Source organism: Podarcis muralis, chromosome 6, assembly GCF_964188315.1.
Source record: "Podarcis muralis chromosome 6, rPodMur119.hap1.1, whole genome shotgun sequence".
In the NCBI taxonomy this organism is placed as follows: Eukaryota; Metazoa; Chordata; class Lepidosauria; order Squamata; family Lacertidae; genus Podarcis; species Podarcis muralis.
The window spans coordinates 40,156,505-40,182,371 of record NC_135660.1 but is presented as its reverse complement, the minus strand read 5'-3'; the positions used below and the strand labels follow the sequence as shown (position 1 = coordinate 40,182,371).

Genomic DNA, 25,867 nt, shown 5'->3' with positions numbered 1-25,867 from the left:
TTTTACTAGTAATGTGCCTTTACATCAATATTCATTATAATCCATCAATATTCATTTATAGCAGGCTGCTAAAACCATGGCTTGTATAAATGTCCAGAAGCAAATTAGTGTCCTAAGCCCATTGTTCAGCGTCTTTATGAACTATTTGGACAAAGGAATTGAGGGGATTCTCATCAAATTTGCAGATGACACCAAACTGGGAAGCATAGCTTCCCAGAAGACAGAATCAGGATTCAGGATCACCTTATCAAATTGGAGAACTGGGCCCAGACTAACAGAATGAAATTCACTAGGGACCAATGTAAGGTTCTAAAGTTAGGTAGGAATAATCAGATAATACAAATATCATATGGACACATGGCTTACCAGTAGCACATGTGAAAAGAATCTAGGGGTCTTAGTAGACAACAAGCTTAACATGTGTCAACAGTGCGATGCAGCAGAAAAAAGCAAATGCTATTCTAGGCTTATCAACAGAAGTATAATGTCTAAGACAAGGGAAGTAATAGATCACTCTATTCTGCCTTGGTCAGACCACACCTGGAATACTGTGTCCAGTAGGGCTATCTCATGGAAGATGGAGCAAGCTTGTTTTCTCCTGCTCCATAGGGTAGGACTCGAGCTAATGGATTCAAGTTACAAGAAAGGAGATTCCGACTAAACATCAGAAGGAGCTTTGTGACACTAAGAGCTGTTTCACAGTGGAACAGATTCCCTTGGGAGGTGGTGGATTTTCTTTCCTTGAATATTTTTAAGCAGTGGTTGGATGACCATCTACCACAAATGTTGTAGTTGAGATTCCTGCATTGCAGGGGTTGGACTAGATGACCCTCGGGAATCCTTCTAGTTCTACAATTTTATGATTCCATGATTCAAAGGAACAATTCTATGTACTTTTGCTATAATTTTACTATCTATATGGCACTACAAATGTGAGGTCCAAGCACCTCCTTCCTTTCTCCTTTTTGAATTTACTTATTTCTGGTTCCCAAAGATCCAACAAAGCATCTTAAAAGGAAAATATACTGTGCTATATTCGTTCCATTCCAGAGCCCCATTCGCATCCTGAAGCGAACGCAACCTGCGACTGCGCATGTATGGGTCGCGATTCGCTGCTTCCGTGCATGCGTGTGACGTCATTTTGACCGTCTGTGCATGCACGAGCGCCAAAACCCGGAAGTAACATGTTCCGTTATTTCTGGGTCGCCGCAGAGCGCAACCTGAAAGCGCTCAACCTGAAACAACTTAACCCGAGGTATGACTGTATGCAATTTTCACACAGGTATTTTTGTGTCCTTGCTGATGCAATTCCAGAATTGATGTTGGTAACACTGGTCTGGTTTTTTTGGAAAATTTTCTGGTGTTCTAAATATATTAGAGTCTGATTTAGCATATTTATACAGTACATGGTATAATAATTTTGTTAATTACCCATTCATATATTTAGTAAGCATAACTAAAATAAATTCTGATTTTATGTGCTATATAAATATATCAAAAAATCAATTTGCCAAAAATATTTTAACTGAAAATGCACAATCTTATTTGAAATTTATATTTAAACAAATCCAAAACTTTAGTTGGAAATTATTTTTACTGAAACAGGTATAAATATTCCCCAAAATGGAAACTCTGTAGTACAGTGTAACTGTTTGACTTCCAAAACATTCGAAAACTGATGATCAAGGGGTGGTCAGAAAAATCCATTGAAAAAATGGATAAATATGCCTTGGAAGCCGTTCAACGAAAACATTCACTTCTGGGTTGTCGGTGTTCAGGTTCCGAATTGTTTGTCAATGGAGACGTTCGAGAACCGAGATTCCACTGTATATACCATATTTACTTTAATGCACCATCAAATCTAATGCACACCTCAATTTTCAGAACCTTGAAACCAAAAAAGTATTTGCTGGCGAATGTAAATGTGCCATTGAATCTAATGCGCACTTTAATTTTTGCAACGTTATTTGGCCAAAAAAGGTGAGCATTAGATTTGAGTAAATACTGTACTTCCTTACATTGATTACAGTTTAGGGAAAAATTAAGGCACAGGAAACTTATCATACTAATTTTAACATACTTTAAAAAATTACATCATCTTCATTTTTGACTCTTAAAACTAGTCATCTGAAAAAGTTAATTAAAACTTTGAAACTGCCTAATTTTCCTATATCAGACATTGCCTGAAATAGAAAAATCTCTTTAGGATTTTTTCCATTACACACAATTTTATGTGGGAACTTTGGTGGTAGAGAAGGAAAAATAAGTAGCAGTAACCTGAGTAGTGAAAGAGAAGATCACTAGTCACCTCTGCTTAATTCTTTGTAAGACTGTTCAGATGAATGTGATTGGTTGGTCTGCGCACTTAATGCAGGTCATGTTATGTAAGGCTGTTTAACAATCATTTCTGTACTGAGTTTGTAGGCTGTAGAAAGCCAGTTCTAATACTAGTGTTACATGGCTTCCAGCTTCATTGAGATATTAAGTCTGTGTGAGCAGCTTGTACACATTGCTCCACCCCTTTGGATATTCTACCACCAAAAATGAATGAAAATAATAATAATTTGTTATTTTATGAAAAGTAAATGATATATATAAAGCAAATACATAGGGTGGTTTTTCCCCCAAAATCCAGATTGCCTAACAAAGTTTTCAAAAATCTTCAAAAAAATCTTTTACAAAAAGGCTTTTTTTTTTACTTGTGTGTTGGCACTTTCAGCTTGCAATCACAACACTGTTGTGAAGAAGAAAATTTGCCACTACTACATTTTCCACTGACAAAGACCTGTATAAAAAAGTATTGTTGCAAAAAGAGAAATAAATCCATAGCATAATGAATGAATGATTATTTTTTGTAAAGAAACTGTCCCTAGGAAGTATGTATGTGGTTGGCCTGGGTGACGTATTGATACATCACCCAGGACCAGTTTGAGGGCCAGAGTGTGATGGTGCCTTCACCCGGTGGTATATCAGAGGTGAAACCACCACTGCTCCTGAGGTTTCACTGTACCATTGGGTGAAGGTGCCATCACACTCTGGCCCTCAAACCGAGGGAGGAATAAGCCACGAGGTACCTTGGCACGCCAGACATTGGTGGTAGAGGGAATCCCTCCACTGCCTGAATGCGGAGGAGCAAGCTCCATCATGGCTTAGCATGTCATCTGAACCGAGGCTTATGCTTAAGCTGTCTTTGGAGTAACCACAAGCTGTAACCTCCTGGTGTGATATTTATGCAACATATCTACAATGGACAACACTATAAGGCAGTGGTGGCCAAACTTGGCCCTCCAGCTGTTTTTGGACTACAACTCCCATCATCCCTAGCTAACAGGACCAGTGGTCAGGGATGATGGAATTGTAGTCCCAAAACAGCTGGAGGGCCAAGTTTAGCTACCACTGCTATAAGGAGTTTCCTATGTTCCCGCAGTTTGATTCAAACACAGTGCACTTTTTATCATTTATAAACTGAACAAACTAAATGAAAGCTCAGCTTATAAAGGACATCGTAATATTTATAGGAAGATAGTACTACTGGTACCTAGTGTTCATCATTTATATAAAACTTTTAATTTTATAAAGTACTCTGTAATCTCTATTGACACATTCACAACAACTCTGAGCAGGACACTTGTTTCTTTGGAAACTGGGGAAAATTATTGTCGGGGAACTGCCATCAGCTCAGAGGCAAGAGATAGAGGAGGAGCTGTGTTACAGGGAGCCTCTGAAAATCTTGCGAAGCAGTTCCTCTTCCAGCGAGGAAGAAAGCCCAACCTCCCGTGGAGAAGAGGTGCAAGGGGCAGAGGATGCTAGAGAGAGCCTTAACACTGCGCCTGAGCAAGCTGGAGAGGAGGGAAGCACACCCCTGCCATCCCTGGTCATGCGCAGTAGTTTGAGCTGCAGGGAGGGGCGGAAAAGGCTCGGGGTGACGAAACTTTTATGTTGGGGGAGGTACAAAAACAGATCGCTTCCGGATTCTGCTAGCGATTGAGCCAGACATGAACTTATGACGCTCTTCACTGTAAATAGTTTGCACCAAAATAAAGCCTGTAAAAGGCAGGTCGGAATCTTGCCTGGTTACTCTCGAGCAACCACAAGAGCATCTGACAATTATCTTCCATGACCAAGGTGAAGCTTGAACCCAGACAAGGCCTTTGGTATACCCACTGGCTTCTTAATCCATGTTAGCTATATTTTAGCTAAACAAGTAGCCTCTTGCAGGTCATCAAAGTTGTTGAAATTCGACATCTGAATTTTCAAGCAGAAATACAGCAGATGACTAATTTGGAAGTTAAGCATTTTAACACTGTTGTATTGCAACAGATGGTTAAATGGTTTCATATACATAATAACTGCAAAATTATTTCACTCCAGCCTGTTTCTTGAGTCTTGTAAATTCTGTAATTATAAACTGTTGTCAGGGAACTGCCATCAGTGCCAGAGGGAGAGAACAAGCTCCAAAGGGATCCCAGAGAGCGTCCCGGGAGTGGGAGAGGCAGCCCATCTTCTGGGGAAGGGAATCAGCGTAGCTCCAGTGGAGAAGGGGGGCAGATGGGGGAATCGGCGAGGCGGTCCCATGACTCCTTGCCGGGGACCAGCGGGAGTGGAAGGGTCCTCCAGTGTGGTGTAGTGGTTAAGAGCGGTAGTCTCGTAATCTGGGGAGCCGGGTTCGCGTCTCCGCTCCTCCACATGCAGCTGCTGGGTGACCTTGGGCCAGTCACACTTCTTTGAAGTCTCTTAGCCCCACTCACCTCACAGAGTGTTTGTTGTGGGGGAGGAAGGGAAAGGAGAATGTTAGCCGCTTTGAGACTCCTGAAGGGGAGTGAAAGGCGGGATATCAAACCCAAACTCTTCTCTTCTCTTCTCTTCTTCTTCTCCGCTGCCTACGCCCTCCTTGCGCAGAAGGCTTCCGCGCAGGGAGAGTAGGAGGAGACTGGGCGTCAAAGAGCTTCTTTGCTGGAAGAAGTTTAAGAAACTCCCACTGATGGATTCTGCCAGCGATTGAGACAGCCACGGGTGAGTGGCTGTCCGGACAGGAAAGTTTCACTCAGGCAACCCAGCCAGGTGTTGGGACAGGCTTACGCACCAGCAACCCCTAGAACCATTACAACTGTTTAGAACAAAGATGGGAAATGGTACTTGTACGTACTAAATAACTGGAATCATCATTTTTATAGTTTGGTTGCAAAAGTAGTCTAGTCCCTTTTGTTTAGAAATGGCTTGCCATTGATATTATTGGGGTGACCCAGAAGTTTAGTTTTCTTACTTATTTCTTCTTACCAGTTTTCTTTTAAACATACACCTTACATTTGCTCCCTGAAGGTAAAATATAGGTGGCTGTCACAAAATATTCCAGAGAATTGCCATTTTGATTTTGTTGGTGGTTCTAAAAGGGGTGTCATTGTCCCCATATGGCCTTTATATATACAGAATGGGCAGCATGGATGCATTCCTGTGCCAGACTATGAGAGAGGGGGAAAGTTAAGTGTGTCCTGACAACCTTTACCAGCAGCTGCTTTACTTACCAGGCTGTAAGGGAAGGGGAAGGAGCTGAACTGGTATGTACGAGTCACTAGAAGCAGCCCTTACAGGATTCAAGGACTCTGACCAGGCAGTTGTAGCTGGCTCCTTCCTCCTCAGTCCTCTTCCAGATACAGTGTGTCATAGGATCTAATACCATCGTTTGCTACCTCTCTCTGTCTTCCAAGAGGCATTACAGTGGTATCTCGGGTTACAGACGCTTCAGGTCACAGACTCTGCTAACCCAGAAATAGTACCTCGGGTTAAGAACTTTGCTTCAGGATGAGAACAGAAATTGCGTGGCGGCAGTGGGAGGCCCCATTAGCTAGAGTGGTACCTCAGGTTAAGAACAGTTTCGGGTTAAGAACGGACCTCCAGAACGAATTAAGTTCTTAACCCGAGATACCACTGTATCAGAGTACAAGGACATGTTCCAGCCATGCAACAACATCTAGATGTGATATGGCGCCAGTGAGGGGGGTGGCCTTGGGAGAGCTCAAAGGCCAGAAAGAGAGGACAAAGAGCTGCATTTGGCTCTGAAGCCTGAGGTTTCCCACGACTGGGCTAGATAACGTCCTGTGTTTTCTTAGGGGAAAGATAAAAGGCCAGACTGATGAAACCATTTTTCATATGTATTTTTACTGATTTAAATTTGTATTCCAATTCTTCACTGAAGTCCTTGAAGTGGCTTATAACATCCACAATTCTGTTAAAAGCCTTCCAGTGTAATAAGCATAAAAAAGAAGTTAATCCAAGAGAAGTAAGTGTGAGTGGGGGAGAAAAGACATTAGAAAACAGAAATATAGAATACCGAGAAATATAGAATACCGAGCAGAATGAAAACGTTTTTGTTTAAAAATAAAAAATCCTGCCACACATAGAATATGTTAATTTGGAAGAGAGCTGCAGAAGGGACTGCTTTGAGCTGTTCAGAAGTAGGCGTATAATGGGACCTTTGCCTGCAGCCTCATCCCCGAGTTCTCTCTTACAGTGCATCTAGTGCTGCTGTGATGGGGAAGGTGACATCACAGCTGAACCCAGGAGCTTGTAGTGATGGTGTATTTGCCTGCCTGCCTCCAACAGAACCATTTTAAATTAGAAAAAAATAACCTTAATTTAACACTGACAATTGTTTAACAAACAAGAAATGAGCTTTCACTCTACAAGTGGAATGTAAGAAAATTCATACGTTGTCCTCAAAAATCAAAGACAATACTTGTCTTTGGTTGTAGCTAAATACTTATTTAATATAGTATTACTAACTTGTGCATTGCCACCTACAAGGTAATTACTGTGTTACTTTGCTTCTGTGGTGTGTGAGATCAGTTACTAATAATTTTAATTGATTCACAAGGGAGTACAAACCTATTCTGGGAAGCCATATCCTGTTTTCAGTATTGCATTTTACATTAGTTGTACAATAGTAGGCCCTATTGATTGTTCCACCACTCTCAGAAGCTGGTGGGTAAGAGTGGGAGAGGACATTATCTATAGCAACCCCTAAGTTGCTGAACTCCCTCCTTGCATGGATGTGTCTGGCATCTTCCTTATATAGCATTTGGCAAATGCTGAAGACACACCTCTTTACCCTGACTTTGGATAGCTGATATGTATATTTTTAGGTCCCACCTTATTTCTGTGATTGTAAGTTGTTTTAACTGTTTTTACTATTGTGTTTTAGTTGTTGTAATGGCTCTGGGGCCTAAGGTGAAGGGTGGATGATGATGATGATGATGATGGATGAAATATTTTTTCATAAGTTTTAAATTCCCTGTTAATGGTGGGCTAATGTTGCACATGTTTAAAAGCTGCCTTGTTTATGTGAGAAATTCTAGTACTATTCAGATTTCTTATATCTTGGCATTCCTAGTTGAAACCTTCATTTTTAATTGCTTTATTTTAGATCTTCCAAAGCAAAAGACACCATGGCTACAGAGATTGGATCACCGCCGCGGTTTTTCCATATGCCAAGGTTTCAACACCAGGCCCCTCGACAACTGTTCTATAAGAGACCTGATTTTGCTCAGCAACAGGCAATGCAGCAGCTCACTTTTGATGGAAAACGTATGAGAAAAGCTGTGAACCGAAAAACTATAGACTATAATCCTTCTGTAATCAAGTATTTGGAGGTATGTTCAGAACCTGTTGTACCTGCAATTGTTACAAAATGTTTTAGCTTAAAAGACAAAAGAAGCAAAGAATTACTAAGCATGAATTTCTAGTTAGTAGAGATTTTGCCAAATATTTTGTGAAAAATAGCTTAAAATGCTGAGAGTAGCTATGGAAAAGGAGGGATTCTGTTCCCAAGTCTGAACCATTTCTCACTATGCACTTAAAAATTTCACACCGAAAATGCCCTAGAAAGAGGACAAAAATTATACTTCTTGTCAGCCCCCAGAAGACTAATAGAAACACCAGTTCATCTTTCATATCAGGTATGTGAAACCTAGGGAAACGGCAACACTTAGAACTGTTGTTTACTTTCCATTGAGAGGTTACTTTCCTGCCCTCACTAATGAATGTTTAAGACTCAAGCACTAAGCTTTAACTGTGGTCTGATCTCTTTAGAGCACAGGTGTCTTAACCTGTGGGCCTTCAGAAGTTGCCAGACTACAGCTTCCATCATCCTTGACCATTGACCATGGTGGTTGGCCTTGGGAGTTGGAATCCTATATATATATATATATATATATATATATGCAGGTTTTGGTGTCCTCGGGTGTCTTCCCGTGTAAAAGTTGGGGTGTCTAGGCGACGTTTCGACGAGGTCTCACTCGTCATCTTCAGGCTGGTGTTTTCGGCTTCTTGTTACTGGAACAGAGCTCTGTTCCAGTAACAAGAAGCCGAAAACACCAGCCTGAAGATGACGAGTGAGACCTCGTCGAAACGTCGCCTAGACACCCCAACTTTTACACGGGAAGACACCCGAGGACACCAAAACCTGCATTCCTGTACCCGTGAAAATCTACGAAAGCATATATATATATATATATATGCAGGTTTTGGTGTCCTCGGGTATCTTCCCGTGTAAATCCCTACACAGATCTGGCTGGCACAGGCCACAAAACCACAGCTCGCCCCTATACACGAAGCCAAGCCAGAGCACAACTAAATGTAGTACACCCATCTTCTCAGAAAAACTCTTCACAAAGTTCAAGAGGTCAAGACACAAAGGCTTTAGCAACTAATCCACACCTAATGACCCACCTAAGTGGTACTCAGGATATCACTCAAGAAATCACTCAAGATATCCCTCAAGCAATTAAGGAACAAAAGAAGAAAAGGCACACTAGCCTGGGAACTTCCTCTCTGCCCAGAACATAGGAGGCCACACCTCCTCAACAGTATTTATAGGAACTCAAACACTGAGATCCTGCTCTGTTCCAGTAACAAGAAGCCGAAAGCACCAGCCTGAAGATGACGAGTGAGACCTCGTCGAAACGTCGCCTAGACACCCCAACTTTTACACGGGAAGATACCCGAGGACACCAAAACCTGCATTCCTGTACCCGTGAAAATCTACGAAAGCATATATATATATATATATATAGTGTGTCACAGGTTAGCTACTCCTCTCCCAGAACAGAAGTGGATTTAGGGGAGCCTGACTAGTTCGCCCACACTGGGCATCAAGCCGACAGGGCACCATAGGAGGCAATGTAACAATGAAAAACAATGGAACACTAGAGGTGGGGGCGCCAAATTTTGGTGTCTCACAGGGCGCCACTGAATTTTTAAAGCCCAAAGTCCGCTATTGCCTGGAGAGTGTTTCCCATTCTTAGTGTGATGTGGGATTTTGTTGATCTTGTGGCCTGATTCGAACTGGTGCACTTTGGTAGCAAATTTGAAGAGAAAGGGATACTTTTTTTTACTTTGGGACATTGAATTCAAGTTCTTGAACTGATTTGCACTGATTTGAAGAAGGAAATTGCCTGTTCCTTCTAGAAAATGAAACACGCTGCATTCCTTTTCCAAAAATAGCATTACCTTGCAGGCACAGATAGGCAAACATTGTTTCCCATTTGGTACAAGCTAGCTACCATGTTTTAACCAATAGTATTAATGAAAATGTTTTTTCATCTTTCCAGAACAGAGTATGGCAAAGAGACCAACGGGATATGCGGGCAATTCAGCCTGATGGAGGGTATTATAATGATGTAAGTACACATGTTTATTTATCCCCTGGACAGTAAAACATTTTTCTTCTTCCTGAAAGACTGAAAAATTGGTTTAAGCTGTAATTCTCTATTTAAGTGTGGGAGAAGTGAATAACAACATTAATTGTACTATAGAAACTTGATTTTACAAGTGGGTTTGAAAGAAGATGAATTCATTTAGTCACGTTCTAGTATGATGATCCTGCTAAAGCTCTAGACATGGATACAAAGATCCTATTATGTGAGCAGAAGGCACTTTGGCTCTGTGTGTATGTGTGAGAGAGGACTGCCTGGGAGGACTGCTTCCATGGTTTTTATCAAAGCAGAAGTGCCTTCTGTTTTCATGGTGGGATTTCTGGATCCAAGCCATATTGTAATATAATTCTGAAGATCAGAATGATGTTAGGTGTGCTTTTGTAGTGTCTCCACCAAAATTGAGATTCTTTGGCTTATTCATTTAAGAACATAAGCTTGCAAACAATTTTTTTAAAAGACTGTTTCAACATATTAAGTACCAAGAATAACATTTTTTCCTCTCTTTTAGCTGGTCCCTCCTATAGGAATGTTGAACAATCCTATGAATGCTGTAACAACAAAATTTGTTAGGACATCTACCAATAAAGTAAAATGTCCAGTATTTGTTGTTAGGGTAAGTATAGTGTTACACTCCATGGCACAGTGATAAATTGGTACGAATATAGCAAGCCAGTAGTAGCTGTTTTATGGATTTTTTTAGTTCTGTTTTTGATTTAATCAGTGGTGTAATTCTGTTGTTTATCTTTTGTTGTCTGTTGCCGTGTACTGCATTGTAGACAGGGTGATTTATAGATACTACTACTACTTCTAATATTAATAATAATAACTTTTCAGAATGGATATCTTTTTATGGGACACAGTGATAGTGCAAAGTATTTTTGTCAGAAATGGACAGATTATTCATCCAATAGTATTCAAGCACTGGAAGCAGGGCATGGGGCAACAAATAAATACCAGAATGTGGGGTGGAGGGGTATACAGACAGTGTTTAAGTGAACCCAATACAGGCAGAGCTGCAGAATACAACTCTGCACACTACATGTTGTCTGTCCTTCCACTAGACTCTGCTATAGTGTCAGGGCAACAATTAGTGTTCTAATACCTCTTCATTCTTGTCTTCCAGTGGACTCCAGAAGGGAGGCGCTTAGTTACTGGGGCTTCTAGTGGAGAGTTCACCTTATGGAATGGACTTACTTTCAACTTTGAAACAATATTACAGGTAAATCACTATCAAAGCTGTCTTGATCAGTACTTCTTTCAGTAATCTGCTTTCTTGCCACTGTAAACAGATGGAAAGTCAGCACCATTTTGAGCTTTATGCTTCTTGCCTTTGGCTATTGAGATTTTGATTGATTAATTTAAATCTTAGCATTTTTGTCATTCTCTGATATGAGAGACATTTCCGTTCCATTGGTGATAAAAAAAAATCAAATTTTGTAGACAAAATACAGACTCATTACTAAGTAATACTTACTATAACGCTGCTGAAGCTTTGATAACAGTCCTCATAAAATGAATGTATGGATCTATATATAAGGCATTGCCTTCATTCTTATATCTACCTAAATTGAAATTAGAAAAAATCGTATTAAAAGAAAAGTGATGGTGCATGATATCGTTTGACTATGCTCACTAGAGGTCTTCCTTTATTTTTGACTTTGTAGGCTCATGACAGTCCAGTGAGAGCTATGACTTGGTCACATAATGACATGTGGATGTTGACAGCAGACCATGGGGGATATGTGAAATATTGGCAGTCGAACATGAACAACGTCAAGATGTTCCAGGCACATAAGGAGGCGATTAGAGAGGCCAGGTTTATACACAATATACAATTTTCTGTAGTTCCTATTTCCATGATTAGACTGTTCTCTAAGTGTATTCTGGGTGCAGATATGCATGGGTATTGTCAGATTCTGGGAAATGTTTTGCACCACATAAACGTATTTTCTTTTGTTTCCACAATTTCACTGATTTGCTGGCATATCTCTGAAATAGTGTTGTCCCGGTATCTGCCTCTGCAATATGTTAGAGATGTGTTTGTCTGCTGCATTTTGCACTGGTATTGGTTTCTTTTTATATATGATCACAATGTGTATCAGTTACTCTCTTTTTTATGCTCACTTGTGTACGATGACAATTTCATTCCAAATAAAGAATTCAGTATTTAATAATATAATTGAATAAAATATAATCCAGAAATAAAGCAGCTGCATAGTTCTCACAACATAAAAGAGCTAAATAAAGTGAAGAACTGCTTGACTTGGTGAGTCCAAGATTTACAGTAGCATGTAGGACCCACACCAATTTCCACATCCAGGTCATGATTAATATTGAATGGGTTACTCAAGTTTGGAATCTAAAGCTGACAAGGCAACTTTAGGACATCTACCTGGTTCAGTGTCAAGTGTTCCAATTGTGCAAATGTATGCTCAGTATAACAAGTGAACTGAGATTTCCTTGCTGAGATGCATGTGAAGAATGCTTACAGTCTTTAGCAAATAATGCAAGTGGAAGAAATCTTACTCATTTAAAGTGTGTCTGAAGAGGAGATGAAGAAGAAACTAGACCTACCTCAAAAGTTTTGGTGCTGTCCATTGGAGAAGAAGATTCATTACCACAGAAGCACTTTCTGCTGAATTTATCATTTTTCCTTTTGATTCAGAATTTTCTGGCAAAGTTTAACAAGATGTGACCTCATAGGTGTATGCTATTGTATCTGTGAAGTGGATTTCTCCAAACAAAAAGTTTATCTCACATATAAAACGTTCCAGCAATTTCAGGGGGAATGACTGTTTGAATAATCTCAACAAGAGCATTACTTGATTCTTCACAGCAACACAAAGGATGTGGCTCCCCATCTGTAACTGATGATGGTCCAACCAAATGCCTAACATAGCTCAATAAGAAACGGATGCCTGGCTCTCCACAATTTACAACAAGCTTTTCAAGTTCTGAAGCGTATTCTATGACTCCAATGTTTCACTGGAGTGGCAAATCTCTTCTCAGTAACTTTTTCTGCATATATAGGCCATATGATATGTTTTTATTCTTGTTTTTAGTAATCAAATACACCCCTTGTATTTTGAAATGTTATCTGTGGATGAAGAAATAAGCTTAGTATTAACACTCTTGGGATTGCCTATTTCCATCCTTCTTTCAAAAGCATGGAATGCATGCTTTTGTCAGTTTCACATTTTATACAGATGATGCAGAGAATTGCAAATCTATTCAACTGTGGGTGGAACAGTGCAAAGTGTAAGTTCCCCTTTGGTTGGGGAACAAAATGCAGGAAAAAGTGCTTTTGCTGCATCAAAGTACAAAGCTGAGCTCTCAGTTATGCAAACGGACTCAATTATGTCAACGGATTGAAGTATATTTTTCCAGGCACAATATGTTCCAATTTCTCCATCAGTATATTAACACTTTAGCTAAATTTTGCCCTGTCTGAGAAGTTTAGATATGTTAAATGCTGACTTCTTTCCCCTGCTGTGTGTCTTCATGTAACAGTTTCTCACCCACGGATAATAAATTTGCTACATGCTCTGATGACGGCACTGTTAGAATCTGGGACTTTCTACGTTGCCATGAGGAGAGAATTCTTAGAGGTATGTGTACCAGAAAGTACTGATTGAGATATATGAATAGAGGGAAATGATTTGTAGTTGCCTACATAAGGACTATACAAAAACCTCCAATTCCAGCACCCCATCCTTAATAATTCAATCAGTTGTATCACAAGGTACAACCTGTTGGTTACTGTTTATGATCTGTTTAAATTGCTTTAACATTGGAGCATTGTGTACTATGATTATTCCCTACTCCCAGGACTGTTGAAACATCTGTGTAGGAAAGCAAGCTGAATGCCCAGTTTCATGTGCCCATTTCTGTATATAAAAACTGTAATGAGTTATACCAGAAACACTTTCTCAAGAAGAAGGGGTATTTCCCCTCAAAAATGTAACTTGTTGATGCTATCCATTTTCATGTGCCGGTATCAGACTATGCCACCTTATGGAAAGTGCAGCTTTTCATCAAGTAAATGCCATATAAGCACAGCATCCTTGGAATCCCCTAACTTCCCACATGGTGTGGACACGACAAAGTTTTAGGGAATTACTGTTTCTAATTAATAGCATAAAGTTAGGTAAAATACATCTTTTACTGAGAAGAAATAAAGTTGTCAACATATTCATAGACTTACTTATTTGACAAGATTTATATACTTCTTAATTAATAAAAAACCTCTTAAGTGGTTTACATTACAAGGATCTGAAATATATACTAGACAGCGAGGAGCAGGGATTGTAGCAACACTGCTTTCATTTTCATTATATCACATGGTATTTTAGTATTCATTCATTTTGTAGGAAAGTTTACCTAGTAATTTTTTTAGCTTTGTAGCCTGACTTGATGTCAATACAGAAAATAAATAGCAAACATTCAGAGACTATTACACTTTAGGAGGTAAAGAGTTTGTGGTTTGGTTTTGTGTTTGACTCTTGATGCATTATTACCTAATAGTTTAACTCTGAAGAAATCTTGAACTCTAAACTTTTATTTTGGGCTTCAATAACGTTCTCCTGTATTACTTTAGGACAGTGTTTCCCAACCTTGGGCCTCCAGCTGTTTTTGAACTACAATTCCCATCATCCCTGACCACTGGTCTTGCTAGCTAGGGATGATGGGAGTTGTAGTCCAAAAACAGCTGGAGGCCCAAGGTTGGGAAACACTGCTTTAGGAAATAGAAATCATTCATGAGAAACATTTCTTCAGAATTATATCTGAAACAGCCCCCCTCCAGTTTCTTAAGTTTTCATAATTGTCAGATAATATACACACACAGGATACAATCCAGACATTGAGCTCTGTCTCCCTTTTTGTAGGTCATGCATATACTACCTCCATTTGAAATACAAAAGTGGAAGCAAAAGAAATAAGCATGCTAAATTTACAGTGTGGCCAAACACTACTTTTGTTCTTAAAAACTTTGGGGCAGTAGACAGAGAAGCATATGCAGATGTACTTTCTTCCTTACCTTCTTAGAGACTGATACTGAGTTCTTTCTGCTACAAAATAACTTGTAAAAATCATACCTTACAGTCTACCGTATTTTTTGCTCTATAGGACACACCCGACCATAGGATGCACCTTGTTTTAGAGGGGGAGAACAAGAAGAAAAAAATCTCCCCCTCTCTGCTCAGTGCCCCTTCAGCGAAACGCTGAAGGAGCGCTGTGCAGAGGGGAGAGATTTTTCTTGTTCTCCCCCTCTAAAACAAGGTGCGTTCTGTGCGTTCAAGGTACATTCACCCAAAGCCTCCGGAGTGCAGCGGGAGTTCCCGCTGGGCTCCGGAGGCTTCGGGTTCCTTTCGACCTGCTCTTTGGGGCTGGCGGGGGGAAGCGCTGCTTTCCCCCACCGCCAGCCTCAAAGATCCCTGAAGCCTTCGGAGTGCAGTGTGAGTTCCTGCTACGCTCCGCAGGCTTAGGGTTCCTTTTGTTGAAGCCGGGAGAGCAAGACTTTCCTGGCTTCAGCGAAAGGAACCTGAAGCGTCCGGAACGCAGCAGGAACTCGCACTGCGCTCCAAAGGCTTCAGGTGGCTATCCTTGAAGCTTGGAAAGCGAGAGGGGTCGGTGCGCACCGACCCCTCTCGCTCTCCAGGCTTCAGCGAAAGCAACGCGAAGCCTCTGGAGTGCGAAGGGAGCGCTCCCTCTGTGCTTCGGAGACTTTGCGTTGCGTTTGCTGAAGCCAAGGAGCCTGCATTCACGCCATAGGACGCAGACACATTTCCCCTTAACTTTTGGAGGGGAAAAAGTGCATCCTATAGAGCAAAAGAATACGGTAATTCTGTGCATGTTTACACAGAAGTAAATTTAACTGAGTTCTGTAAGACTTAAAATGTGTAAACATTTGAGGCTTGAAAGATGCAACTTCATCTTACTCCCCCAGCCATTAGCAACCTGCTGCAGCCTATCCTGCAACCATTTCCAAGCAGATTTGGGGAGAGGGTGCTGATGGGTGCAGAGGGAAGGAGAAGGCTGGAAAGCCCTGTTCCATGAACAGAACAGAAATTAGAATCTAAACTGTTAGGATTTGGCATATAAGCTTTATTCCCCCCCCCCCGCACTTTATAAATTAAACAAAGATCCATTTAAATTGGGGTTCAGGCCCAGTTTTGGCACATAACTGCTTTGGTGGCCCTGTATGATGACCTCTGTCTGAGTTAGGGGTAGGTGGCACTGCTTTGCAGTGCTTCCGGTCCTACTTGGATGGACATTTCCAGAGGGTGATGCTTGGGGAGTTCTTTTCAGCCCCATGGAGCCTTCAGTGTGGATTTCTCAGGGTTCAATTTTATCCCCTGTGCTGTATAACATCTACATGAAACCACTGAGTGGGGTTATCCAGAGTTTTGGAGCATGTTGTCAGCAATATGCTGATAACACAGAGTTCTACTTCTCCTTTACATCTGCACGTATGGCAGTTGTCTTGCCTCAGTAATGGACTGGATGAGAGCCAACGAACTGAAGCTGAATCTAGATAAGACTGAGGCACTGTTAGTGGGCTTGGGGGTTTCCCTAGACTGGATGGATGGGAAATAGCCTGCTCTTGATGTGGTTACACTTCCTCTGAAGGAGCAGGTACGCAGCTTGGGAGTACTTCTGGATCCTTTGCTGTCTCTTGAGTCTCAAATGGGCCTTGGTGGTAAAGAGTGCCTTCCACCATCTTGGGCTTGTGCCCCAGCTGCGCCCCTGTCTGGACAGGGATAGCCTAACTACTGTTGTTGAGGCTCTGGTAACCTTTAGGTTAGATTACTGCAATGTATTATACATAGGGCTGCCTCTGAAGACAGTTCAGAAACTTTAGCTGATGAACAATTCGGCAACCAGGCTACTCACCGGGGCAAGACGGTTTGAGCATATTACACAGATCCTGGCCTAGCTGCCAGTTAGTTTCCAGGTCCAGTTCAAGTGCTGGTTTTCATGTATAAAGCCTGAAATGGCTTGGGACTGCAGTACCTCAATGACCACCTCTCTCCATATGAACCTACCCGGACCCTGCGATATGTGACTCCTGCACAGGAGGTCTGGAGGGTGGCAACACAAGGATGGGCTTCTTCTGCAGTGGCTCCTCATTTGTGGAATGCTTTCCTCAGGGCAGGGTTTGCCTGGCACCGTCATTAAACACCTTTAGGTACCAGGTGAAAACGTTCTACTTCAACCAGGCCTTTGGCTGACTAACGTCCTATTTTAAATGAGCAGGGGTTATTGGTTAATTTTGTTCCTGTTCTTTTAATTATGTGTTTTTGTCTTGTATTTTTATGCTGCGAACCACCCTGAGATCTACAGATGAAGGGTGGTATACAATTTCAAAATAATATTAATAATATTGGCAGCTGATGCAAACTTCCATCAAAATGTGTTCGACTGTATAGTCTGTGACCCTTTAGGTGTTGGATTTCCAAGTCCCAACTTCAGTCCCATTCAGCATCAGCAGACAGAGATGATGGGACTTGGGAGTCCAACAACATACATGGGAGAGGCACAAAGGTTCCCCATAGTTAGCTACACATAAAATGTTTTTGTTTAGGGAAGCTTACTTAGGTCATAAATAGAACAACTTGTGTTTATTAGAGCCTTCTTCATATATGTAGGTAATTCCTGCTAAGTAAAAAAAAATCCTGCTCTTCCTACTTGTGAGTAGAAAAGATTGACCTTGGTACAGGTCTTCCTCCATGCTTTTGGTATATAACGCCTTTAAATCAGGGATTTCCAACCTTTTTGGGCTCAGGAACATTTGGAAATATAAGGAACCGTTGTGTGTGCCACTGAATACCTGTTTTATAGAAGAAAAACTGACAATGCTCAGAACATTGCAAAGCTGCCAAACTATCCCCCCAAACAAATAAGGAAAACTTAAATAGGTAACTTTAAGCAACTTCTTCCACCAGCCCCCAAGGCACTGAAAGATGGCATAGTTTTATTTATGCAGGTGTTAAACGTCAGCTCTCCCTACTTGTTGCTGTCCAGTGGTACAGAACATTGGACCACCTTCTTCACTGTCTGGCAAACAAGTAGAAGGAGAATTCACAGGTAAGCAAATTACGTTTTTAATCAACTATAGATTAAAACTTGTATAGTGAAATCATAAGCATCTTTGTTCAGAAGTAACTCACACTCATTTTACTCCTTATTAAGTTTGGGATTGCAGCTTTAGCATAGATGTTAACAGCCAAACAATCCTACATAGCACAGCTCTACCTAGTTCTATTTGTGTGGACTAAATGACTATCAGGGATGTTGTACTATGATAGACCCAGTCTGCAGAAATCCATCATACTCAACTAGCTTATAACTCATAAAATTCCTTACTGTACCAGTCTGTTTTTATATTAAACTATAAATACTGTTTTGGGTACTCCATATGAATCTGTCAATAAACCTGACATTTGATACACCAATAATCTTAGATCACACAATTTAGGTGATACCACCTGCAAAGAGTTTCTCCTAATCTTCCATGACATTCCCAACATCTCATTCAAATATACTCTTGAAAATCTGCTTTGTTGAAGTATTGCAATTTAGAACTAAAGTAGGAGATACTGTGGAAGATAAGGCTCAGAGATCTGGGCTGTTACAATAAAACTGAAAGTTTTTCACTTAGGACCAGACAGAAAGCCTCTTTAAGGATAATACCTGTTTATGAAACGGAAGCTTCGAACTAAGCCATCTGTAGTATTATTGGTATTTCATGATGGGTTTTTAAAAATTACCTTTCTGAAAATTGCCTTGTTTGATCCTCAGCTTTCCCTCTTGATTATTTTATAAGTAAACTAATTATCAGGTAAAAAGAATTTTATCCCTTGAACTCCCATCTAAAATTACCTGTTTTGATTTTTTTAAAAAATCCTAAATCCATTTTTCTACTAGCTTTGAAAAAGTATAATTATACAAAGAGCATAGAAAAAGCAATTAGTTTGGTCGCATAAGTGATCATGCTGGTTATGTGAATAAGTGATGGATCCTATAAATGCATTCTAGCCATTTGTACATGCTTGGATGCCCCAAACATATCAAGCAGTGGTGTATCTACTGTATAGAAAACTACAGCTACTTCGGTTGGCAGATTATTTGTGTAACAAATCATATTTTTCTGTTTCCCTATCTCCAAGAATTCATTATGGGGAGTTAGTAAATGCATTGCTGCTGATTTAAGGCAATGGATTTCAAGCTGTGCCCAGAAAATCTGTTTTCTCAGAAACTTGTTGAGATTCCTCAGACATTATTAGCCAGGTCCTTTGAAAGATGCCATGCCCACTACTTGCCACTCACCTTTCTCTGCTGTCACTTGTCCTTTTATACAAGGCAATGGTGAGACCCAGTAGACTTGACCAACATGCTTCATGTATCAAATATGTGCTCTAAAACACTTTCAAGAATCCTCTACAAAGCACAGTGGTTCCTTGGCACAAAAGTTGATGTGGAAGGGGTTCCCTGAAACTAGAAAGTTTGAAAGCCAGACTGAAGGGATGTTTAAGGTAGTAGCATCCTCATTGTTACACTAAATAATACATGCAGGATCTACCTTTGAGGGATTCATAAATTATACAGGTCATATTGGGTGTGGAATGTTATTTTTATGATAGTGCTCTTCATATGAGTTCACTCGGAGGGATTAAAAAAGTAGAAACAAATGAACTTTTTATAGGCTCATTCAGCCTCCAGCAGATGTGAATTCTGAGGTTCTGGCTAATATAGACAGTGTTGCACAACATACGCTTTTCTCCTCCCAGTAGTGTTTGAAATACTCTTGTGTGAATTTTGTGTGTGATTATTGAGCCTGTTAAACTTGGGTTCTCTTCATCTGGAGTATGAAATATACTCCATACATCTAAATAATCTGGATTTGGCATGACTTGATGGGCATTAGTTTGGGCTCAGATTTGTCATTGTATGAATCCATTTAACTAGGTACCGCTTTCCAGGTCAGAAACAGAATGTGTCAACATAGACAACTGATAGCAAATTTGATCACAACAGTCAAATACTGCTAAGAGAAATTTGGCTTGTTGGCTGATTGGGCACCGAATCTTCCTTTTAGGCTGGAGGGTGTCCTGTGGTCTAAACCACTGAGCCTCTTGGGCTTACTGATCAGAAGATTGGTGCTTTGAATCCGCCCGGCAGGGTGAGCTCCCATTGCTCTGTTTCAGCTTCTGCCAACCTAGCAGTTCGAAAGCATACCAGTGCAAGTAGATAACCAGGTGACGGGAAGGTAAATGGTGTTTCTGTGCACTCTGGTTTATGTCACGGTGTTCCGTTGTGCCAGAAGCAGTTTAGTCATGCTGGCCACATGACCCAGAGCGCTGCTTGTGGTCAAATGCTGGCTCCCTCAGTCTGAAGCAAGATGAGCACCGCAACTCCATAGTCATCTTTGACTTTGAATTAACCATCCAGGGGTTCTTGTCCTTTACCTTTACCTTTACTTTACCCTTAAGTCAGAAGTTTTCTGGCTGTTTCCAGAAATCATATCTTCATTAAGTCCTCTGACAATGGATGGATTCATTCCCTTTTGGATAAGGTTTTGAAACAAGCAACTGTCTTACAGCTACATGTCATGGAATTCTTTGCCCTTTTCCAAATAAGTGTTCAGAGATTAGCATGATAAAGAGATACGGCTTGTAGCCATGGCCAGCTGTTTACATTTCGAATTTGGAAGGACAAATTATCCTTTTTAATTTAGTTTATCTTTATACCATTGATGATGTGACTCTTGGATCTGTGTAGTACTTGCAGGGCCACAGGTTCTCCACCCTTACTCTTGAGGTAATTCTTATATCTGGTAGGGAGATCCCAGACTATACACAACCTCTTCAAGACGTCCATAGAGAAGTTGTGCGTTTTCATCTCCTAATCACTGAGGCTTACAACCAGGGGTACTTCCAACGGCATCATTTCTCCCTGGAGCTCCAAGATTGCAGTAGTGACAAGGGACATTTATGCCTTTCTCAGAAAGGACCATGCTTCCCCCCCAAAAAATACAACAACACCAGTTGGACTTGCCTATTGACATTCATATTTCATAGTCTTGACCTTGCAGTCCTGGTTACCCTTGTTGAGTTTAAAGGTGCTGAACATGCATTGCTTCTCCAGGGCCTGCAGTTTCCTTTAGCCTCCCAGAAACATTTCAGCTTGCTGTTTTTAACTAGTAAAACACAACAGTAAGTGTTCATATCATGGACATTACTTCTTTCTATGTGTGTATGACTCTGACCTGTATTATCTGCTGGGATCAAGTGCTTGGCTGTAAGCCTAAGTGGAATTGGTCCCTATGTTACAGGAAGAGACAAAATGGTTGTTTAGGTGATTTGGGAAGATATGCAAGTTCCAAATGAAAGTACTGTTCATTAATCTTCCCCAGGATAGATTAAGTTTCCCTTTCTCGTGTTATCCTAGAACTGTTAAAATCAGATACGCAGGGTCACTGAAACGTAGGATAGTCTAGATGCAGGTCCATTTTCATGAATTCTCCTCAAATCCATGAGTAGAGGCATATAGAGAGGTATTCTTGGCTTTAGACTGCCTGACAGTCTAAACCTGTGGATACAAAAGCATTTTTGTTTAAGAAGGCAGTAAAATAATAGGTACACAGGATTAACTGAATAATTCAGTTGACTGTTTCATTGGATGAACATTTAAATATTTGGAATTTTGTTCATTTCCCTGAGCATAATAACTTAAGAAATCTAAATAATTCTCAAACATTTAAAAGAGCTGCAATTCATGATTGTTCTTGTATTTTCAAAATCATAAGGCTGCTGTTGTTGGTAAAGCTGCTCACATAAGAGTAATACATTTTGATGCAAATGTGTCTTTCAAGTTCAATTATACCTTTTATTTATATTTATAAACTGCTACTGCTTCTGCTACTAACTTTATAAACCACCTTGAGGTTTTTTCTTCGATCAAGGGGAATATGAATTTTGTGAAATAAATAACTGCTATTCTGCTGCTAACTAATGCTACTACCAAGTACTTTTTGAACTGAAAGTCTCAGACACTTGATGCTTGTTTTTTTGCACAAGTATTGACTTACCCATATGATGCATGACAAGTTAGCACAACAACTGCAGTTACTTAATATGGCTGGCAAACCAGCTTTTAGAGTTGGACTTGACTTGCACACCTCAAATGTTTTGATTAAGAAATCTACTTCTAGAGGTTCAAAACACACGGCAGGATTCACCTAATGCTCCCTGTCAGTGGAAGCAATTCTCTCTGCATGCACCCCCAAACTGGCTCAATATGAGGGGTCAGAAGAACACCCAGAGCAACATATGAGGGAATTGTGCCATCTGGCAACCTGCAATGTTTGCATAGACAGGGTGCTTGTTTTAGCACAATGTTGAATTCCACCCATAATCCTGAGTTTCATTTCTATGAGAAATAAAAACAGACTTTAGAATGGCCAAGGTTAATGGGACAGATTTATAGAGCTCTAGTATCCTTTTCTCACCTGTGTAAACATGGTGATTGAAAGTGCTCACCCCCTAGAACCTGAGATCTTTTGCTGTCATAGCTGGGGATCAAGTAGATCGGGGTGGGGAACATTTTTGCCCCGGTAGACCAGATCTTTATCCCACCCCCACCCCCATCAAGGGATCACCCATTAGTCAGTCATCTGACATAATTACATCAGGTGATTGACTCCTGTCAAAGTGCATCATTTTCCACAGTGCTTCCCAAATGTTCAACTATCAGCTGGTTGTCTGGGGGTGGGGGTGGGCTTGAAAAGGCCTCACAGGCCAAATTGAGAGGTCTTGCAGGCCAGAGGGCGCCTACCCTTGAAGCAGATGAAGGAAATTTATTACATATGATTCTATTCATGTAAAGTTATAAATGATCAAGTGGGCACAGTATTGTAGGAAATCGTATCTATGTATACTTGAGGGACGCTTTGGAATAAGGTACATAGGTTCTCCTTAAATATGATAATAAGATGAAACATTTAAAATAATGCTGTGTGGCATATAACTCCTGAAGTTATAAGCAAAATAAATAAAAATATTTCAAATACATATTGGAAATGTCAGAAAGAGCCAGGAAACTATTCCCACATGTAGAAGTGTAATTTGTAAGCAATATAGGGCAAAGTTTATAGGTTTTCTATAGTATTATTATTAATAATAATAATTTTGTTTGTTTGTTTGTTTGTTTATTACATTTGTATACCACCCTTCATCTGAGTAGTTGTGAAATCCCAAATGACCCTGTACTCCTATTATTAAATTATACTATTGACTCAATAAAGGAAGAACAAGGAAATGGAAGTCTCAAGTTACACCTAGTATTACTGAGTGAATAGATCAAATTAGGCACTTCCCTTTACTGTCTTTTTGGCACATTCTTCTGAAGTCCAAGGAACCAGGACAAAGGTGAAATGATTCTGTAACAAACGGGATCCTGTTTCTCAAGTATTGTTAAAAGAACTTTCTTCTCCCAAAGATACAGTACAGCTTTGAAATGTTCTGAATTTTAAAGAACCAGTTTTGTTTTCATTTATCAGCCTCATATTGTTACTCAACTTAATTCATAAGCACTGTATTTAATGAATTTTCCCATTTTTTCCTTTATTAAAAATCCACTTTACAAAAAAAAAAATGCGCCAAACCAAAAACACCCTGAGTAATAGTCTCTGCCTTTTAGACATTACCAGAATGCAGACATCTATTCAATCTAAGGAGAGAATGAAATTTCTGTCAAACTTATCTTCTATCTTATCATGAAACAACTGCATTATTGCGGGGGGGGGGGGGCTCAAAGTGTAGTAGAATCCAGCAGATAAAGTTTTATCAGACCTTTTGGTGTTCAGTTTACTACTCTTCTGCTAGTATCTGTACCCTGTTTTCTGATGCTTTGTTTCTCTATTTAGTCCTCAGTTTTAGGACACTTTCCATTGTCATTGAGTTATACATGAGTGTCAAGGTGCCTATCGCTTCTTATTCTGCAAGCTCTACTTAACCACTGGCTGAGATACAGTGATGTCTTGGAATATTCACAAACATAATTTCTCAAGGGAAGATGGCAAAACAAATGTCAAAGGAGCAGAAATTGGAAAGTAATAGAGAAAAATAAATTAACCATCTTTCCAATATGTCCAGTATTTATATCACAGAATACCAAGTATTATGGGGGACGCGGGTGGCGCTGTGAGTTAAGCCACAGAGCCTAGGGCTTGCCGATCAGAAGGTCGGCGGTTCGAATCCCCGCGACGGGGTGAGCTCCCATTGTTCAGTCCCTGCTCCTGCCCACCTAGCAGTTCGAAGCACGTCAAAGTGCAAGTAGATAAATAGGTACTGCTCCGGCGGGAAGGTAAACGGCATTTCCGTGCGCTGCTCTGGTTCGCCAGAAGCGGCTTAGTCATGCTGGCCACATGACCCGGAAGCTGTACGCCGGCTCCCTCAGCCAATAAAACGAGATGAGCGCCGCAACCCCAGAGTCGGTCACGACTGAACCTAATGGTCAGGGGTCCCTTTACCTTTACCTTTACCAAGTATTATACCTTATCACTGTCCACTAAATGCCAGTTTCTGGAAGATGTAGATTCAGGCTTTGGGGAAAAGAGTGAAGGTTGAGGAACAGCCATTAGGAATGCCTCTTTATGTGCCTTTGCATACTTGATTCTTGAAGTTTATGACAGAACATGCGTGCACAGTCAGTCTCATGGATATGCTTAGTCCAGACCCTTTAGAATTCTCTATGCACAGCCAGTCCAGACACTAGAGCACTGTGTCAATTCATTCCTTTAGAAGGTAGTCCTCCAAACTGTTGCACAAAATGCATTAAAGGAGTTTAACCTTGAAGTTATGAAGACATGAATGAAGATTTCTAGGTTTACATCTGTGCAAAAAATACCAGTTTTTCTCAGCAATTAGACTGACAGAAAACACCCATGTCTCTTGTGTTATCTAGGTTCTGTGAACCTGAATGATCAAATGGAGCCAAAACACTGTCAGTGCTGGGAATCCTGATACCCTCCCATGTCACAAAGCCTGCCCATTGACATATGTTCAGTCTTACCTGTATCCAGTCTTTAACCTTACCCAGATAGTTGGAGCGCACAGAGACTGTTCAACCCAAAACAAATGAAAAGGGGAGGTGGGAAAGCTGAATTTGATTAGCATCCTAATGGCATCCAGTGCTATGCTTCCATATCATTTTATTCGGAAATATCAAATGCATACTGAGCAGAAATGGCAGCTAGAGTAGTTACTCATCGGCACTCTCCACTTCCTGCTAAGAACGAGCCAAATATATTGTTTTTCTATTGTGATTTCTATGAGTTATCTCCCCTAAAAAGAGCAATTTGCTTGAAATGCATTGGGAACTGGAATTGTTCCAGCAAACCTCTGTATACCTATAGGTGTTCGCCAATAGCCATTTGCCAAGTGTAGCAATGCTTCCATTTTGCTCTCATCCTACATATTCACATAGCTGCATTTAAATTCTGATTTCTTTTCAGGTGACTTCCCACATGATGGTTGTAGCATACGGTTAAATAAATGAGATTAGTGATCTAGTTCAACAACATTTACAAATTTCAACTATATGTTTCACAACATTTAGTGATTTTTAATTTGGATAGATGAGACCCATTTACTTTTGTGAGTGTCCTGTTTCAAAATGAACTTCAAAGAGTTATTTTAAAACTTGCAGTAAATGCCAAGTGTGTATATATAGTACTTTGGATTTCCCCCCACAAAAAAATAGTTATAATGACCACAAAGGGTAATGGTAATTATAATGACCACAAAGGACTGCCATCTCATTAAAGAAATCTTAGTTGCTTTAAATTTGCTTACGAGTAAACAGTCATTCTGAAGAAAAATCCTGCTATGTTCTAGATACTGTGTATTCACAGTATAGAAAGGAAGAGAGAATACCTCTTTTAAAACAGTCCTTGATATCCATGTTTTTGTACATCCTTGTGTGAAAAAGAAATATTTGGGTGCTCCAGATAATTTGATTAACCCAACTAGTTGGAAAAACACTGCAGTCTTAGATATTTGGCATACTAGGGCCAAAAAACTTATGTGGAGAAAAATTATATTTTAAACATCAACATAAAAATCAAAGCTGCCCCTAGAAATACAGGAAGCAGT

The 25,867-nt window shown here is 40.3% G+C and overlaps 1 protein-coding gene across 1 annotated transcript in view; it reads left to right on the top strand.

The window, feature by feature from the left end:
- The window catches only part of WDR33 (WD repeat domain 33), a 55,431-nt gene that overhangs the window by 5,225 nt on the left and 24,339 nt on the right, over nt 1-25,867 (top strand). The window contains exons 2-7 of the mRNA XM_028730672.2: nt 7,421-7,646; nt 9,606-9,674; nt 10,219-10,323; nt 10,834-10,929; nt 11,375-11,526; nt 13,221-13,318. Of these exons, the coding sequence (XP_028586505.2) occupies nt 7,443-7,646; nt 9,606-9,674; nt 10,219-10,323; nt 10,834-10,929; nt 11,375-11,526; nt 13,221-13,318 (724 nt within the window). The 5' untranslated portion in view covers nt 7,421-7,442. The remainder of the gene's footprint in view (nt 1-7,420; nt 7,647-9,605; nt 9,675-10,218; nt 10,324-10,833; nt 10,930-11,374; nt 11,527-13,220; nt 13,319-25,867) is intronic.